Consider the following 20264-nt stretch of genomic DNA (forward strand, 5'->3'; position numbering starts at 1 on the left):
AGAAGAAGATCATTAATACCGTACTTTGCATGTATTACATTTTGCTTATCAGTGCAGGAAGCAGTTGGATTAAATCTGAAAAGTTGTTCAGAAAAATACAAAGAAACTATTTAAATATGTGCTGCAGGAGTGTAATCCAGTGGCTGCTCTCCTTGTCTTTCCTCTCTGATGATAAGCATGCACTCATTCAAGAAGGCGTTTTACTCATACAGACAAAACACATAAATCCACAAGCTATATTATTCCCCAAAGAAATAAAGCTTGTTAAGAAATAAATAAAGGTTGAAATGAAAGTTGTGAAGACTGCATGGTGCTTTATGCACAGTATTGCATCATTTTTTCAAGGGACAGATATATCAGAACAATTTTCTACTGTGGAAACACCTATGCCAGTTTAAAAGATGGTATCTGCTAATACTTACACAGGTTATATCAACACACCATTTACATTAGTGTGTCTATAGAAGAGATTAATTAAGCAAAATTAAAATGTGGGTAGATAAGCACGAGCCTTTTTAATGCCATATATATAATGCCATTAAACTAGAATGTTGCAAAGATATTCAGGTTACAAACTGTTGATGTGTGTGTACGCTTGTGCATGTATACAGTTATGTCAAGACAAGTAATCACTCTTTTACACACACACACACACACACACACACACAGAGCGTGTTCCTGGCTTTCTAGAAGGTGTAAAAAAAAATAGTAGATGTTGCAAACATTGTTTATATTCTGTGTCTGCATAAATAAATGTGTGCCAGCTGACTTGTTGCCAGGTAAGATAACTGAAATACTTCCTCCTTGTGTGGGTTATGAAAACCAGTGGCAAATGACCATTTGGCTCTTCTCTCCTACCTTTGTGCAGACTCCCGTGGTGGCGTCGCAGAGCGTCAGGATAGACACGTTCTGGGCCCTGTTCAGCCAGTTTACTGCCACCTTGGTGCTGGTTGCCCATTTCACCATGGTTATGTAGTAGTCCCTGCAAACACAGACATACATAAAACAAATCACAATACTGACATCCTAATGAATTGCCACATGGCGGAGCAGCCAGGGGCTGCTGCAGGCAAACAGTCCAGGAGAGATCTCTGGTTATTAAGAATGCTGCGTCTTGATGTCTCTAGGCTTCCTTATGTATGGAACTTAACCCCTAAAAATGACATTTTTAGGGCTGTGCAGGTGTTTTATCTGCCACTTCTGAAAGTCATTTTCAAAGAAGAGACGAATGCAGAGATAAAGAATCTTTCAAGCTATTCCGTCTTCCAAGAAGGACTGAAATGCCTGGAGCTACAAATTTATGCACAGGTGGAAAAGAAATTGCAAACAATTTCCATTCTGAGCACACTAACCGGCTGACTCAGACCCATCGCTGCCAATGGTTGCATTCTTTATGCTTATGAAGAGTTAATGGCCTCTAAATATGCCTACTACACACCAGAATAACCATAAGTGTTGCATTAAAAGGAAAATAGCAAGAAAGATAGAGTTTAGAGAGACACAGGGTTTCTGTAAAGCAGATGCAGCTGGTTGCCATAAAGACGTCAGCAGAGATGTAACAGTTTGCATCGACAAAACTCCCATCCCACGCTCCCTGTACCATCCTCTATTGCTGGACATATTCAGGTTGTGATAATACTTGGAGTAAATCACTGGTGTGGGCTGCACAGTCCTGTAATCAATATCATTAGGAAAAGTCCTGTGCAATAGTGAGCAATGGAACCACCTAGGCTGGGCTGGGCTGGAAAATACAAGATTACAAATAAATACACCGATGGTCACCTTCTCAGAGCCAGTATGTGGTGGTACTCACAGACGTCCACCTCTGCAGCAATTCACGGCTTCACCACTTTACTATAGGGTAAAACTCTGGCTGAGCTGACAAAGCTGGTGATGTTATAATATACTGTTGGGCTATGTGGGCCAAAGACAATCTTAAATTATAATATGAATTTTCACAGCATACGGTCTATAAAAAATTTATTAGTTCATTTGTTTGCTATAAAATATGTATAAGGAATTGTTGCTCTCATTGGAATTAATGTGCTGTGTCACTGGAGAGTGCTTTGTGTTCTGGCAAGCGCTCCTACAGATACTGAAGAGAAAGGGCAAAAGCAACAAAGGCCCGCTTATCTAGCAAAATAACAAGTTGGAAACTGATTTTGTAGTTTTCAGTAATATTTAGTGCCTGAATTTGGCTGGGAAAAATAACAAAAGGCCTCAACGATTGTATCCGCTGCACTGGAAGGAAGGATACTTCCAGGTGAGACAACAGCAGTCTGAAAATTCAGTGCCTGAAACAAAATTGTAATTTTACTCTTTATCAGCAACAGCATAGGGCCTAAGAGGAAAAAACCAACAAAGCAAAATTAAACTGTATAACCATCTCTTCTTTCTCTCCAAAATTAACTGAGCAGATTCAGTCTCCCCAGAAAAGGAATGTGAATTTAGTACATATTGTGGCTTGGAGCATTTTTTCCATAAATCCAATTTAAAGTTTGAAGGACTTATATTCAATTTTTACACCCCTCTCGCTGTTTGAACACAGGAACCACAGTTCTTTCTCAGGAACTTTTAATTATTATTTTAGGTCAAACATTATCTTCCCTACCATCCCAGAGATGGGCATGGAGTCTCAATTTCTCTCTGAAGCCTCTCCCAGCCATCAAGCCCATGGATACCCCAGGCAGCAGACAACTGCAGATACTTGTACAGTTATTATTTCAGTCTCAGAGTAATGTGGAGTCTTTAATTCACTTCATATCTCTTCTGTAGGACAACCAAGCTTTATGTTTCCTATTTTGCAGAGGAAAATGAGACAATAAGGAGTGATTCATCTCAGTTAATTTTAAACATCTGCAGCTCTGGCAGCTGCACTGGTTGAGCAGCCAGTTGAGAGAAATGGGGAGTTGGTGCATTTCCCAAGCCCTCTTCACCTGAGCTGTCCCAGATTTTATATGGAGCTGATTTAAGGAGAATATATTTCTTCCCATAGAGCAAAATCTACGCCAGCAGGTACCCGACCATTTTGTTTGCAGACATCCACATCAGAGCAGGTTACACCCTCCCAAAGGAAAGGAATAACTTGTCTGAGCCCCTTCAGGAAGGGTGCAGTTATACTGAGCTTTGCAATTGTCCTGGTTTCGGCTGGGACAGAGTTAACTTTCTTTTTAGTAGCTGGTACAGTGCTGTGTTTTGGATTTAGTGTGAGAATGATGTTGATAACACTCTGATGTTTTAGTTGTTGCTAAGTAGCGCTTATCTTAAGCCAAGGACTTTTCAGTTTCCCATGCTCTGCCAGCAAGCAGGTGTGCAAGGAGCTGGGAGGAAGCAGAGCCGGGGCAGCTGACCTGAACTAGCCAAAGGGGTATTCCATACCATGGAATGTCATGCCCAGTATATAAACAGGGCGGAGCTGGCCAGGAGGCGCGGATTGCGGTTCAGGAACTAACTGAGCATCGGTCAGCGGGTGGTGAGCAATTGCATTGTGCATCACTGGTTTTTTTTTCCTTCCCCCCCCCCCCCCCCCTTCTTTTTGTTGCATTCCTTTTCATTACTATTATTATTATATTTCATTATTACTATTGTTAGTATTATATTTTACTTTAGTTATTAAACTGTTCTTATCTCAACCCACGAGTTTTACTTTTTTTTTCCTTTGCTTTCCTCCTCCTCACCCCACTGGGAGGGGGAGGGGGAAACGGGTGCGTGGTGCTGAGTTGCTGACTGGGGTTAAACCACGACAGCAATGTATTTCCCCATCCCAGTAAAGACGTTGGTGGTTGGGATTGCAATCATCTGAGACCAGTTATTGTGCAGCGCCCTTATTCATACCCTAACTTTACTTGGCTGCTTTCTGGAGGCATTAATCTAAAATACGAGGTATGAATCTACAATATGAATACTTAAAGTACGGCAACAGTAATAAAACCATAAACACCACAAAGAACAGACAATGATATATTATCATAGAATCATAAAATCATAAATCATAGAATGGTTTGGGTTGGAAGGGACATTAAAGATCAATGTGGCCAAGTGATTGGCCACAAAGATTATGTGGCCAAGTGACAGGCAGCCGCCCAGCCTGCGGTCCCTGGGGCACAGCCGGCTCCTGCCTCTGATCCAGACTCGACTTGTCTGAGTTTCTCCATTATTTATTTGCTCCTGACCTACGCAAGGACCAGTGACGATTTCTGCTCTCAGGGCAGAGAACATCTTTCTTTAATTTGCCACCTGGGACGCAAATATGACGTGAAAAAGAAGTTGGATCATGGTCCAATTCCGACCACCTGCTGATGTAACGCTTGGGGTCCAAAGGTTTTCATCAAAACAAAAAAAGCCTGTCAGGCATTAAATGTTATAATACTTTTTTTCCCCCTGCAATTTCCACCCCTTCCCTTCACTTTCTTTTTCTCACAGAAAAGCATGACATTGGAGAAAATTTGGCAAAAATGCTCAGAATGAAAGATTTTTAAAAAGGAAAAATTTTCAAAATTGTACATTTTCCCCAAATATGTTTTCCAATCATTAGCTTAGTGGGGTTTTTTTTGTTTGTTTAGTTGTGTTTTTTTTTTTACTGGAAAATATCCCAATTCTGTGGAAAACTTCTGACTTCCTTTAATTCTAAAAGAAAAAAGACCCTAGCATATCTCCACTTTATTCTCAGCTTTATTAATTGTACTAAACCGCTTTGCTCCAGATAAAAAGAACACCAACCAGTACCGCTCTGTCCATATATCATCTGTGTGAACAGATTGAGCACATTGAAATGCTTCAGATAGGACTGCTCTGCTTGAAGATCCTTATCACCGGCTTCCCCTGCTTCTTTGAAACTCTCTTCTGTAACTAACTGTACGGTACATCCCTCTTGCCTATTTTAATGAAATGTTATCACACTAATCCTCTCATTTCAGAAAACATATGCATAATGAAAATGCACCCCTATTGCTCTAGCAGCACTACTTATATCATGCCCTAGGGATGGTAATTGCCATGGTTTTGATGAAATATACAGAGACTAATTAATTACGATATATTTTGCATCATTTTACAATATTGATTGCAACCAAATAAATTACAGCCACCCATAACCATATAGGACAAATTTATTAACAACACTTGGGTCCTGCAGTCTGAAGTTATTACTATAATTAAAACGTTTCTGAGTCTCTCTGTTTACAGAGTATGCTAGCAACAGAAAAATGGTATTGTTCAGGAGCCATAGTTCTGATACTGTGATTGGGATACTATGATGGGGATACTGTGATCCAGAATTGCTGCCTGCTGCATACAGATCTGAAGTTGTATTTTTGAAAGGCAAGTGCATTTGTGCCCATTTGGTTTGATCACAGGTCATACATCTTTTGTTGCACAAATGGATTTGGAGTATTTTAGAGTTATTCAGTGAAAACGCGTTCTGAGGCTGACACTAGCTTTCCTAGCAAAGAAGGGCAACTCCCACCATAAATGATCCCACTGGTTTAGTATTTTCTCATCAGATGACTACACAGCCTATCCACAGGCCTTATATATTTATCATACGTAATGACGATCACCCCTGCACCCTCCCCTGCCCTCCAAGCTGCCCTGTTTCATTAACGCTGTGCTGTACTTCTATCTTTTTTGCACTGGAATTACAGATCCAGCAATCTAATTTACCAATCAGTAAAAAAAGAGTGAGCACACAAGTTGGTTGGACGCTCCTACACGAACAAGTGATGTGCCTGGGAACAATAATCTTGCAGCATTACGTTTGGAGGGGTCACTATGGATACTTTAGATGTAGAAGCAGAGACTGATTTCTCTTGGCCTGCTATAAAGCTATTTCAAGTTTAAATCAAAGTTACTGAAATTTGGATTTAGATTCTGATCTCTGAGCTTTGCAGAGAGGAGTGCCATGCATGATCTAAAGCTGCTTCTCTCCTGAACAATGTGATCTTCCTTTCAAGTGTTCACAGACCCATAAACGTAGCTCAAGCTTTGACCACATGCTGAAGTCCAAGCCAAACTTTTAAACTCTTGCTGAATGCAGACTTAAGCACATTAGAAACCGGTGTCTAAGTAGTTGGCTGAATTGCAGGCCAACTTCTGAAATACACTTGCCCTAAAAACAGCAAAGAGCTTTCCTTTTTATTTTTAATGAAGATTGGGCAATGTATTTGCAGAATGTCCACCTGGTTTCATTCCTATGTTCACGTCACGAAGCAGTGAGCTCGTGTGTGCTGTGTTATAGGGCTGCCCTGTTTCTGCTTCATGGTCTTTCATACAGGCTGCAGACACTATCCCTTCTACAATGCCTTTGATTACATGTGAAATGAATGTGTTCTTATGGATTTGGGGACATTCTGCCAAGTTCTCTAAAAATAACCCTATTCTGAAGTCAGTCTGTGTCACAGCAATTTCAAAAAACTAATAATGTTCTATAAAATACATGTAAGAAGAAAAATAATTTGAAAAATTTTAAGCAGATTTACACAAAATGAAACTTTCGATAGTGGTAGACAAAGGTACTGTAAAATGATCTTAAAAAAAGTCAGAGTCTGATTTAAAACCCCAAGAGAATTGGGGTCCAGCATCCCAGGGTGAGAAAGCACCTACCTCATTCTCTGATCATCTGGGGGAGTCATTTCCAGGTCATGGGTAGGTCCGTTCAGACCAATCACATGCAAAGAAATAGTTGGATTTTCCATTCCAGCCTGGATTTTAAAATAAGAATAAATTACCGTATCTTATACAACACAGAATGTTTTTGATTTATTACATCCCCATGGATTATAAAATGCATTCCCATTGTATGGGGTTTATGGACTGGACTGCTGCGGTCGTTCACAGGGAAACTGCAACTGTAGTGATGTGGCACAGAGGCGTGGAAAGGTCAGCAGGCACAACCAAGGGGTAATTTTACTTAGGACACCTCTAGCCTTGGTAAAAAATGCTACTTTTCATGGCGACTGGAAATATTGCTATTTTGCGTATCTTTTGGTAAAAGGTTGTCTAACAGGATGACAGTAGATACAGTAAAATACTGATTCATTTTGTATTGTAGGAAAGGGCATCCCCTGCTGAATCATTGTTACTTTCCACAAAACCTGCATAGATGTGGATATCTCTCCTGCTAAATTATGGTTCCATTTGGACCAACATGTGAGGTCTCAGGTAAACAGTGCATAAAGTGAGACACCCAGAAGAAATGACTGCGGCGTGGTACACTCCTGTACTGTCTTATAGCAGAAAATCACAGCAATAACAGCAGCAGTGTATCGATACTGGTAGAGAGCTGTGCCGGTGCTGTGTACCCGCTGCAGGACTGCTGTACAGGTCTCTGCAGTCAAGGAGAGATTGGTTCTTAAGTCTTTTCTGTCTTTCGCTGTGTTCTTTGTAATGCTCAGGCACAACATGTCTCCAAACCCAGACTATCTCCTCTGACATTAGGCCATCCTGGAAATTCTAAGGAAGCTCAAATACTACATTTTCCTTCTATGTAAAAGAAAATGTATCTAAATGTAGAAATGCTGGCTTCCAAACTCTCAGACACCAACAACTCCATTCTAGCATGGAAGCACAATTGCTTTTGTGTGGGTACAAAGCAAGACTTTTTAAATTTTGTTTTCATTATATTTAGAATGACTAATACTCAAATCAGAAAACTGCAACTTTACAAATGCAACTAAAGAGTAATGAAGACCACATTCACTGGGGAACAGTGATCTTCCCTTAGATCTGTTTATTTTCATTGCTTATGAATGTGCACTATTATACAGTCTCCTGTCTGAGCATACTGGAAAAAAAAAATTTTTTTTTGATAGAGCAACAGGACTGCTTGTTTTATTTTCCCTTACCTTTGGATAATGATACGTTTTAACAGCAGGGTAAAGGCTGCCAGTGTATACTGGGATCTCCATGGTGGGGACTCTGGAGGCATTAATTGTTGCATATGCTAACCTGGTGCCATCAGGAGACCACCAATGAGCAATATGAGTCTTCAAGATCTCCTCTAATTAAAAAAAAAGAAGTGAGAACAGAAAAAAAGGCTATTAGATGTAAATTACTAGTTAGCAATAAATGAAACAGCGTAGATATGAAAATCCCAGTCTAACCGCAGCACAGGGAGGACGCCACAGGAATATCAATTAAAAATACTCATTAAATTACGCCATATACACAAATGAACACAATTGATAACAATTACTCTGAATATATAGGTTATTAAGCATAAGTATCTTGCTCAAGAAACATCAAATTATTCATATTAGTACACATATTCATGACAACATAAAAGGCCCTGCTGCACCTACTATGTGTCCTGTACATGGATATGTGAACATATATACCTGCACACGTTGGCAGAGCTTGGGTTCCTACCTGCCCGATGGAAGCGTAACCGAGGCTCCCTCGGGGCTAACGGAGAACTGCAAAGACTGAGGTTTAGTTCTCCTCCATAAAGAGTTCACAAAGTCATACTAGACACATATCAATGCATTCAAACAGCATTTATAGTTAGAGACAAGTGCTTCAGCTACAATTTACATCTTCCTAAGCTCTGTTGCCAGTTGGGAATAAACAAAAATAGCAATTTTCTGTCAGTTATGTAGTGCTGGAACTTTGTAACACTTTACAAGATACCAGGCTTTAGAGTCTGTGGCCTGGATACCATCTTGACTTTTATCCTTATTTCATTTTTTGAATCACTTTTGCAAAGCCATACTCCATAAATAGCCAGGGTCAGAGACTGATCCTTTTTACCACTGAATTTGGGGATTTCAGAGTTTTTGGTGATCTGAATAATGTAGTTGCTATTGAAAAGGTACTCAGAAAGATGCCAATGCAAACATGTCAGAGTTCAAGTAAGGAGAAAACAAGATTGCCATCATAAGAAATTATTTTGAAGACTGGCAGAACGTAATTCTCATTAAACACAAATTCAAAGAACTTTCAATTTCTAATACTTTTTCTTATCATTTAATATCCTTCATTGCAAAGATGACTTCAGCTTATAGATATCCAGAAAAGCTATAAAATTCACTCTTTGTCCAAAGTGTCTCCAGTTACTGACATTTGGAAGACACTAACTTGGCTTTTTAAACCTCCCATTTTGCAAAAGGCAATAATGTAATCCATTTTCATTAAGAGGCTTAATATCATATGAGTCATTCCTATTTAAACCACAGCAGAAGGGCTTGCATATGCTGTACAGATTGATGGGCAGGAAGACAGGTCCCATTACTTTAATGTGAGAATAAGAATTAAAGAGGCTGCAGAGTGTTCCTAAGCCTTCACCACTAAAGTCTTGCTACACAAGTCCAAGCAGCTCCAATGTCTGCTGTTATTGCTGGTCACTGCAAAAACAAATGAGGATTTTCAGAGTTCAGACCCCCTGTGTTTGTACACCACCCTATGATGACCTCTCGATCCAACCAGAACACCCCTCTGGTCTGAAGAGTAGTAACTCACCAAAGACTTTTATTTCTTTTAAAAAAATCTTGGATGAGTGATCCTTGGAGAATAGAAAGACAATTATATTCTTCATAGATCAAATGAACACCTTTGTTACTCCAGACTTGCACATGGCTCAAGATAAAACTCAAGGTAACATTAGAAAGGGTGCAAGGGAAAATCACCTCCACAGTTATGCCTTCTACGAATAACAAATTAATACTTCATGGCAACATCTAAGTGGGGTTTTGGAAAGATGTCTAGGAAGTTGCAAATATTACATGGGAAAGCTCATCTCTGGCAAATTTGCTTTGCTGCATTGTCCCACCTATTCTGTGCACGTTTAAAAGATGCTGCTTTTGACTTTTATAGTGGTTGCTCATTAAAGAGCAACAATTAAGAGTATAAAGGAAAAGGAGTAAAAATGGTTGGCAGATGAATCCTTGACATTTTAACATTAATTAGGAATTACTTTATTCAGCAAACATTTTCTCCAGGATCTCAGACTTAACGAAGCAGTTCTGCTGAAGGTCACATGCCAAGAAAGGTTTTAGTGCAGGTTTTGTGCTCCTCTGTTAATGAGATTTAATTGTGTGAACCTTTGCCTTGAAACAAAGCCAGAACCTTGCCATTATTAGAGAGATCAGTTAGTTTTAGCAAACCAGAGAACGTTCTTATGAAATATAAAATGCATTAATACCAGAAAGTTTCAGCTGAAAGCAAAATGCAATTTGCAGACAATTTGTTCTTGGGCACACTTTATTCTTTGCGTTTGCATTTACCACATGCTCAGAAAATCAGTTGCATTCAATACTCCTGGGTCTTTCTAAAGTCAGTTCGGAACTCACTTCACATATATAAGAAACGAGGTTCTCCTTAAACACGAAAGCCCCCCTCCACATGTACCTCATGACCTCCTAGCTAAGAGTATAAAGTGATAATTGATCAAAACTTTTGCTCTGTTCCTCAAAGCTTGCAGTCTCTGGGTGCTACATGATGTAGGGATGCTGTGAGCGAGCTGCAGAGATTCCTCAGTCAGTTGCTGGTGGCTCTGTGCTGCTTCTTTCTCCACAGCTTTGCTTGCCAGCCATCACACTGAGGCATGCAAACCCTAAAAACAGTAGAACAAAGTGTGCAGTTGCCTTAACTGAACAAGGACTGTTCAGACTTGGTGGCTGGGTTCAAGCACAGCACCTGAAGCAAGTCAATGCTTATTCCACATTACCGCATTCAATATCGAACTGCTCTGAAAGAGCTGGATGACCTTGCTTATAAGTAGTGACTCTTTGGTGGGGCCATGTGTGAAATGTTTATGTTCAAGGAGTGTTACAGTATGTGTATTTTAATCCCTCTTCTATCTGAATAAGACTCGATTGAATGATCGTTTCAAAGCTGTGTGAACCGAAGAGTCTTCTAAGTTAACAGACCCTCAGGAGGAGCATTTGAAGTCCTAGGTTGGAGTATATTCAGTGACAACTGGGTATATATCCATTTTAGAGACTTTAATATCACTGGATGAGAAAAGAAACTGGAGGCAATAGCAGAGGTGTGATGAGAGGAATCTTCCCTGAGCTGAAGTAAAGGTTGCTGCGTTCAGTGCATTATGTAGGTGGTAGCCTTTGGTATCAAGACCTGAATAGCATCCGGAGTGAATCAGGCTGCCCTCAGCAGGAATGTCATCTCTTCAGAAGAACATGTTTCCTGATTGATAGATGCTTTCTTGCTCACTGTCAGGAAACAGAAAGGAGAAGTCCTTTGCTGTAGTTCTCAGCTGCCAAGTAACAAGATGTGATGAATCTGGGTTTGGATGTAGCATTTGGCTGTGATACCATAAGGGCAATCCCTGGATGGACTGCACAGTGGATCAGAGATTGGATGGACATTTCTACTAGGTGTGTTATCCAAAACTAGCCCAGCACGCGTATAAAAGGAAAGGAAGCGTCTGCTTGTTTCAAACTTGGAGTTAATGCCAGCAGTACTTGCAAGCGCAATGAAATGAGAGACTTGTATCTCACTTTAGGTAACAAACTTCTCAAGGAATCATAGGAAATAGACCTGGAAAGGATTTCAAAAAATGATCTGGCCCCTTCATGGACAATATCCACCCCAGTCCTGTAAGAATCTTCACAAGTGGATTTTGCTGTTCCTTTTGATACTTTTATAGCACCTTTAGCAGAGGTTTGGCCATAGAAATCAAACACTTTTAATTTTCATGTCCACCTCTGTCTAAGCACTGAACAGTCCCACTGAAGTGTGTCCAGACCTCTGCCTTCCCTTATAGAGTCAATGCAGGGAAAAGCATCCGGGCTTTATCTTCTGCAGCCTCAGTGGCAACCAGCAGATTCTGGATAAAATCTCTCGTATGGACCACATTTGGAAATCCACACAGATGGTTTTAATGTTGTGAACCATAATCTGCCATTGTGGTATTTCTACAGCCATTTCCATGACAAATCCACTTCCCAGGCTTGTGCAGAGCTTGTGCAGAGTTCTAGACTGGCAGAGCTCCTCTTTGTTAATAAGTACATGTAAATACCATGGCCATGGAGGTTTCTTCATGCATTTCTAAAAATCTAACTAGTTCTGCAGTCTTTGTCCATCCTGAGTCATATTTGTGAATTATGCCTTTCTGCTAAAGGTGGCAAAGTTCTGGCTTGCTGTTAGGGAAAGGATGAAGCCTTCACCAATGACTGACTGGGAAATCCATTGGTAGCTTAGAGGTTTCTTCCAATTTTTGAAGTTGCCACAAATAAATCGTAATTTTCAAGTGTGAGTTAACCGAAACAGAGACTTGCACAAGAAGACAAGGATGCTTGGACAGAGCAGTCCTCTGACAGGTACCATTGCAACCCATTTCTATCACTTGCAACAAAAAAGAATAAATACGATGTCAGGAGGAAAACCTGAGAAAAAGGAATAAAGAAATAATTTTCAAGTGAAAAAATATATTTGTTTTTCTGTCATCACAATCAACAGAGGCATATAGCTGATAATTTACCCCCTGAGGCTATACATATTACAAGCATCAATACCCCAATTCCCACGTACAATGAAAACAGCTGGAGACACCACCCTGATCAGCCACTTTCCTTTGGCCGCCCACATGCATCTGCTCTGTGCAAGGCAGGATGCCGTCACTCCGCAGCCATCCTCCAGATGTGCCCGTGCTCATGTGTCCACGTTGCCACCCCTCGTTGGGAGCGCAGTGGTAATCATACCAACACAGCCCCACCGGGGACGGCACATAACGCCCTTCTACAGGAGTGAGCAAGTCAGTGAAAGACCGGTCCTAAAAGCTTTTCAATCTTTAACTGCTAACGTCTTCTAATAAGAAGGCCCAGGAAAAATATTACAATGAATGCAAAGAAACTAACCTTTTCTCTTCCAAGAAAAAATGACTCATAGATCCGTACTGCAGTTAAACAAGAGATCTTCTGGAGGTCTGAATGGTGTATCCACCCTTGGTGAAGCCCCTCGTGTTACACGGATGAGCTGCAGTTAACAACTGCAGTGTCATTAACTTCAAAAAAGTAACTTCCATTTATAACAGCTGAGGAGGTGTCCTTGGAGACTGAGCAGAAAGTTTTTTTTAACTGCATCTAGAAAAGTAGAGGCTTTCTGCATCTCAAGAGGTCAAAATAAGGGTGTAATGAGTAGAGGCACTTAGGAGGTTTTACCTATTAAATAGATCAATTTCTTTCATACAATTAAAATTCTCTTCTTGTTCCAGACATTGCATTTTCTTCTTCAGTAGGAAATCAAAACAATATTATTAATGTTGTGCCCACAGAAGACAAAGACAGATAATAAATAGTTTGATTCTTCTCTGAGTAGGTATAGATACATGCACACACACACACAAACATATCTAGCTTTCTGTCAATAGACCCATTAATTTCAGAATATTTTAATTTTTACACAAAGTATTATGCAAGATTTGGTCTGACAGAGGGAACTTCCCTTTCTATGTTATTTATTGCTGATGGGGTAAAGTGCAGCAATTCCAGGAAGCGTAATCAATGGTTTTGTTTGTGCAATGTATTGTAGCTGATGCTCAGATCATTAAGTATTTGGTGTGCTGAAGATATTTCGCTGTTTTATTAAAACTGTTAATAAAAAGGAATTTTAAACAAAATGAAATTAAAACCTAACATAAAGGCCATGGCTTACATTAGGAAAGAAAGCTCAAAAGAATTTGTCAGTAGGAAGCATCAAAAGAACATAAGAGGAAAAGAGATCAGAGAATAGAAAGGGGGTCTAGGAAAGGAGAAAACAAAGACTTCTGAGATAGTGAAATCCCAAGGGTTCTTATAGAAACATCAAATAAATACAAATGCTTATTTGACAGCTGCCATCTGTTTTAAAATCAATTATTAGATCATCTCAAAGCACCAACCACACGTCCAAATCGATTACTATTGTATAGATTGAAAGCAACTATTTTTACCCAGTTAGGGAAAACACATTGTTCATATCGGCCTTTACTGACATGTGTTTCAGGAATGGCTTTAGAAGACCACCGTGCCATTGCTCACACATACGCAAGCAAATTTTTTTCTCAGTTGCTGTAGTGTAGATCTACACTGACTTCCATTAAGTCATTGTAATAGGTATAAAATGGGTGTAAAAGTAGTTATGTGTATGCAAATAGTATAAAACTGTTTTATATTACATATCCAATCTACATTTTTCCTGTGTTGACATTATTTTGTGCTGATGTCAGCAACAGCCCTGCAGCACTATTGATTTCAGTGCAATTAATCCTCTTTCACAGCTGTCTAATTGAGTCAGGTGGAAAAAAAGTAATTTTGCAGGGCCACTAAACAATTCAACAACCTTTTGTAGAAAAAAAAAAAAAAAAAAATTTTTTGGCTGAGCCTGAACTCCAGGCTCAGCCAGATCCCACAGTCTCTGTATGCAGACCACAACCATTCTCAAGGTGTTTGTGCCATCATCGAAGAGATCCTTAAGGAAACCTGAGCTGCAACGCTCACCTCAGTGACCCTTTATTCCTACTTGAAACACACAGCCTCCTCTGCCACTGCCGGGCGACTAGCTTATGAAGAATAAAATATTACTTGCTTTCATGGCGTTTTTGAGGACACGCTTTAGAGAACACGTTTTAAACATCAAATCCTTAATCCAAAAAACTCACCACCCGATGGCAGCAGCATTATTCAGCCGCGGAGCCGAACAGACGCAGGCGAGGAGCTCCCATGTATTCGGCAGCCGCGAGAAGGTGGCAGCCCCTCATCTTGGAGAAAGGAGCCCAGCCAGGAGATTTGCATCTCCTCAAGCACAGGGAAGGTGTGGGCTGCAAGTGTCATTAATTTCCCCTTAGTCATGCAGTTTAATTGCTTGAACACATGTTGTTTTCCACTCGCGCAGCCTTGCAGCCCCTTGCTCCTGCAGAACATTGTGTTGAGACAGCGGGCAGGGGTTTGGCCAGTGCTTTCTGCCTCTCTGTGCCCAGATGCTGAGGACCTGGAGAGAAGCTCATTTCAGTGGGGCATTTCATGCTGGGCGCTGAGGACAACCCCATGGGACTCTTCATGTGTTCTGCATGGTCGACAAGGTTATGTCTTACATCCACATCTCTTATGCGGGCCCCAGAGCTGCTGCATGGACTGAGCCAAGCCCAAGCTAGGCAAGCAGGCAAACCCCACGAAATCTGAAGGCAAATGGGCCGTGGTCCACCTTTGCTTCTGCGAGATGAAGGTGGCTCTGTGTAACAACGCCACAAGCTGCCATGCTCCAGCAGAAGACGTGTCACCATTGGATGCTCTCTGATACCTAGCAAGGACCCCTGAGGGAACGACACAGGGATGAAGAGCAAACAGTGTCCAGCAGAGCCAGAGTGTGCACATCAGAGGCAACTCTGCCAGCCAGCCTAGCCAAATCCTGACCACGCCAACATGGGCTCCTTATCCATAGTCCCAACTACCAGCAATACCCACCATTGTTTCTCTGAGGACAATCTTTAGGACACCTCTCCCCAAGGAGCAGGACTGAGATCGTGTTAGGATGGCATCAAGCTGCTGACAGACAGAAGAGACTTTCTGAGGCTACTCATCTCACCCACAACAAAACTGCTGGTTTAATGCTTGTGGGTTTTTTTTTTCCCCTGGTCCATTGATTCTTCTAATTTGTTGTGTTTCCAACACTAAAGGATCCTGTAGTTGTTATACGAGTCAGGGCATTGGGGTGTTGTTTACAAGGTTATTGACAAGTTGCTGCCAAACCTTCTTTGCTGAGTGCTTGGGGGTTTCAAAATGCTGGTGGTATTGACTACTGGCCTGATCCTGTCCTCAGGTACATCTCTGCAGCTCCTGCCAAAATACACAGGAGGCCAGGCTCAGGCTGTACTAACTAAGAAATTATGAATGTTTAAAATCTCCCTCTTTCATACAAATGTATTTGTTGAACAACCCCCCCCCCCAACAAAACAGATGCACAAAGTGTGTGATGTCATCTGAGCAGTACAGGCGGATTCTTACAAATAAGAGAAGAATTCAGCTATTCTGGAATGGGCAGAGGGGCTGGGGGCTCCTCCAGGCCATCTTCACATCCTGAGACACTGAGCACACTCAGCTGTACAAATCCCACTTGAGGTGCAAAAAGCCATGGAGAGGACCTGTCTCTTGGATCTCACATGGACATTGTGTCTCTACTAGGAGCAATGAGCAGCTCCCCGGGAGGTCTGGCACCCCCTCCAGAGCTACCACGGCAGGCAGGCAGGCAGGCAGGCAGGCAGGCAGGCAGGCAGGGTTACCACGTGTCATACACAATGCCATACTAGCCTGAGGGCACATCAATATTTCACAGCACATTTCAGTTTTGCAATAAACACTGTCCTCTTTGGACAAGCATGGTTGAACAATGCTGAGTTGCCTCCACACCCTCCTGCTGCTCTTTTGATAAGTTTCCTTCTCTGTGCTTCTGGCTTTTTCTCCCCTGTGCACCAAACTTAGCAATCCTTAGTTGTTTGCTTTCAAAAGCATTAACGATTAATGCTCACAATAGCTCCTAACAATTAGCAGGTTTCCTCCTTTGGTGGTGTGAGCCAGTCTCAGCCACAATAAAAACCTCTTGGAACATCCTGGCTAGACTGATGTGCAGACATTTCATCAACACAGGCAAGTCTGTGACCTGTCAGGATGTCCAGATGTAATAATGAAAATGGGGACTGAATTATGAAAGTAGAAATATTACTTAGAGATCATATCATCAGATATTCCTGTTTTTAACACTCACTCCAAAGAGCAAATGCATCTAGAAAACCCGTCCGCAGTGGCACACCGCTGTATGCCACTATGCATAATAAGAATGTATTTTTCCATCACCTGGCATAAATATGAACCCACAGCCTGTTGTCAGCTCTCCATGAAAGTCTGTTAGCTAGAGGCACTAAATCTGTAGAAACTTTTCCTGGCAAAAGTCTTCTGAGTAATTTGCACTGCAGCTCATTGCTGTGGGTAAATGTTCATTGCAAGGTCATATCATACCTTTTCAATTGCTAAGGACCTAGACAAGACAGAATTCATGTTGCCAATTGACTGGATGCAGTAGGGCTCCTTATAGTCAAATCCTTTTTTTTTCTTTCTTTTTTTTTTCCCCTGCCACTTAACAGGTTGCTATGGCTGGAAATACAATTTGCTTATCTGTGCAATGCAGTGAGACAAATCAAGGCTTTCATTATGTGCTGAATATTACTCTATTCAAACCTGCTCAAGTAGCTTCCACTTCACCTTTGCTTTAAATTAAAAGTTACAGGTTCTTCCCAACTAATCTATGGGTTTTATGATAGAAGAAAGATGGACAGCCAACCTTGACACAGGGGATCCATTTCAATAGCTACAGACGTATCAAGAAAGTTAGTGATCACAAAACCCTGTGAATTTGACTATCAAAAATTCATTAGACGATTGCAATAGTTCAAGAACACAAGTGCCCAAAAGCAATCTTTTTTAATGTTTCATAAAGAAATATGAGAGATAAGAAGACTGAACAGCCTGACATTGCTATTAAAGAACTTGATTCTTCAACCCCATGGACTTCTATCAGCACTTGCGCAAGCTGTCTTTCATGTGAATTACTTGCATGATTTATTCACCCTGAGCAGCACCTGGTAGTCACCTAGCATGAGTGCTGATAAACGTCAGTTAATATTGCAGAATACAGCCCTGCTTTATAAAATGGGAACTGTAGCACATTAACTGAATTTAGTTTAGCTCCAAATTTCTTACCCAGTTTAAACTGCTACAGTCATTGAACAGCCATTAAAAACCCACTCAGAGTTTATATTGCCCTACTATGGCAATATTCCCAGAGGTTTCAACCTGAACAGTGATTCAGGATCTGGCTAACTGAGAGATTTAGCTCAATAATGACTCAGAGGATGAATCTGATTTTACAGTACTGAATAATCAGGGGAACTACTGAGATCAATAGTGTTACCCAGGAATAATAAAAAAGAGAGCAGGATAAAAACAGAATTCAAATTAGCTTATAGCAATATTTCATAAAAAATACTCTTATTAAATAACAGAAACATTTATTATTAATGAAGGTAATGGCATATAATAAGGTTATGCCACTGATGGATCAGTGTGGTTTGACTGTGTTTATCAGAGTGGTGGCACTTACACGTTGAACAGAAATTCTGTTCTTCCTAAGTGCAGGTCTTGAAGGACCTCCGCTATGGACTCAGGTAAGCACACAGAAAAGACAAACATACCTGTAGGATAATGTCCACCCATCAAAATCTCTTTTATCTCTACTACCACGAAACACTTTTTTTTCAATATTTTTGAGCTGTGGACTACTGCATAGTAATTCTAAATCTACTGGCAAAAGCTTGCATAGTCACCTTCCTTGGACCACTTGGGATTACCCCACCTCTCTTCAGGGAACTGCAGACCTCAGGCTAAACCCCACCAATGGCCGGCAGATAGTTAGAGATGCTTCGGGTACAGGTGATGTCTCCAGCTGCGCTGCACTACGACAAGAGGGAAAGCCGCGTGGTTCCCTGCACCTAGGGCAAGGGCACCAAGTCTGTGTAACTCTCGTCGACATCCACAGCCCAGACGCTCCCCTAAGTAAGTGAGCTAGTAAATAAAATCCAGTGTTTTGCACATGCAGAATGCCCGATAGGGAAATGCTGGCAAAGCATAAATCAGTCCGCAGCGAACAACATTTGTGCAACGATCGCTTAAAAGCCCTTTATATTAAGGCAATAAGCACATGCCCAGACAAGGAAAGACAAATTAGGGAAACATCTTCTTTTCTAGTGAGGTGGAAGGAGGTGGAAAGAAAGCTGTTGTGAGTGTTTCCAATCACATTTGCAGAGCATGAAGGCTACGAAGGTCTTCAAGGGCCTTGAAGGGGCACCGGCGGGGGGAGCGAGGTGGTGTCACCCAGCTCCTGCTCCCCAGAGGGGAGCTGCTGGGGTTTGTCAGGCACGGAGTACTCGGCGCCTTGCCCGGCGAAGGTCTGGTCCGCGACACGTTTCTCATCACAGGCACTACCCCCACATATGTCTATATTCACTAACATTTTTATTTTTGAATTTATGACCATTTTAATTTCCTTGGAGAGTCCAAAGTTTGTGTCTCTAACGACTGCTGGTTTTACTTTAAAGCTACAACAATTAGAGTGTTCTAATGAGAGTTTTAATTGGATAGTGAATTAAATACCAGATGAGGTTAACTGTTCATACTGGCAATGGAATTCCAGAGATTTAGATTTCTTTTTTTAATTTTGTTGTATTGATTTGAGTTTTCTATTCCCTGTTGTATCTTGTTTCTCATAGCTGTACACCGATTCCATTATTTTCGACTCTTTAATTTCAGCTGACAAAAACCCCATCCATAAACAAGTGCATAAAAATTTCTGAAAAAAAAACCCCAAAATGCATAGAAATGTACATATAAACACACACACACACAGAGCCATGCAGTAACAGCAAAAATAAATTGTCTGCATAATTGGACCTAAAATTGTTAGGAAAAAGGCTTATTAAAAATGAATATCATAGAAAGGCAATTAAGAATTTTAAGGAAAAAAACCCTGATTAATTAACTGCAAATTATAAGTATTACTTTGAATTGCATTGTACAGAACAGTATCAAATTACTAATTATCGTTGCCTGCTTTGTTCAAAGATCATGAATGTGCATTTTAATTTACACTGGAGTAGGCTCAATATACTGGGAACCAGCATATAGAATTTTGCAGAAATCGCTGGGGATGAGGGGAAACTCCCCCGTTCCCATATAAATGACATGCACAGAGTTATAAATGACACACACTAGATCCAGCTCATATTATTCCTTAGGATGTAGCAGGCAAATACTGGAAATTATAATAAAGCTTATAACCTACCAGATAATAAATGTAACCCATACCCCACAAATCCCCATCTACCAAAGATAATTTTGTCTGCTGTTTTTTGCTGATTAAGGGTGGCTTTGGAGAAAAATACCTTCCCCCTTCCCCCTCTTTACCTGTTGCATTTATTGGCAGGATGGAGATGGCTCCATTTTTATCTACCTAACAGCTCACAATATCTAATGTAGAATAAGCTTCATTTCCAAGACCCTCATAGCCTGCTCTACCCTTAAACACTTCCTATTTAGTATCGAGGACAATTCCCATATAAAAAAGACTCATTATAGCAGCTCCTGTTTCCACTGGTGTATTTTTACCGTGACATCCACGACGTTAGCAGTGCTGCTGTGTTGAGATCACGGCTGACCGATACTTCATTATTCCCTGCAGCAGCCTGGTGACTGGGTCTGGTTTTGTGGGGTGTTTGCTTAGCACGAGGC

General features: G+C 40.9%; 1 protein-coding gene across 2 annotated transcripts in view; it reads right to left on the bottom strand.

The window, feature by feature from the left end:
• Window positions 1–20264, bottom strand: part of DPP6 (dipeptidyl peptidase like 6) — a 421969-nt gene that overhangs the window by 47011 nt on the left and 354694 nt on the right. For both annotated transcript variants that reach the window (XM_050915790.1, XM_050915791.1), the window contains exons 9-11: window positions 7842–7996; window positions 6601–6698; window positions 859–982 (exon numbers count right to left, since the gene is read on the bottom strand). In XM_050915790.1, the coding sequence (XP_050771747.1) occupies window positions 859–982; window positions 6601–6698; window positions 7842–7996 (377 nt within the window). The remainder of the gene's footprint in view (window positions 1–858; window positions 983–6600; window positions 6699–7841; window positions 7997–20264) is intronic.

This window comes from Gymnogyps californianus, chromosome 2, assembly GCF_018139145.2.
Source record: "Gymnogyps californianus isolate 813 chromosome 2, ASM1813914v2, whole genome shotgun sequence".
NCBI classification, from domain to species: domain Eukaryota; kingdom Metazoa; phylum Chordata; class Aves; order Accipitriformes; family Cathartidae; genus Gymnogyps; species Gymnogyps californianus.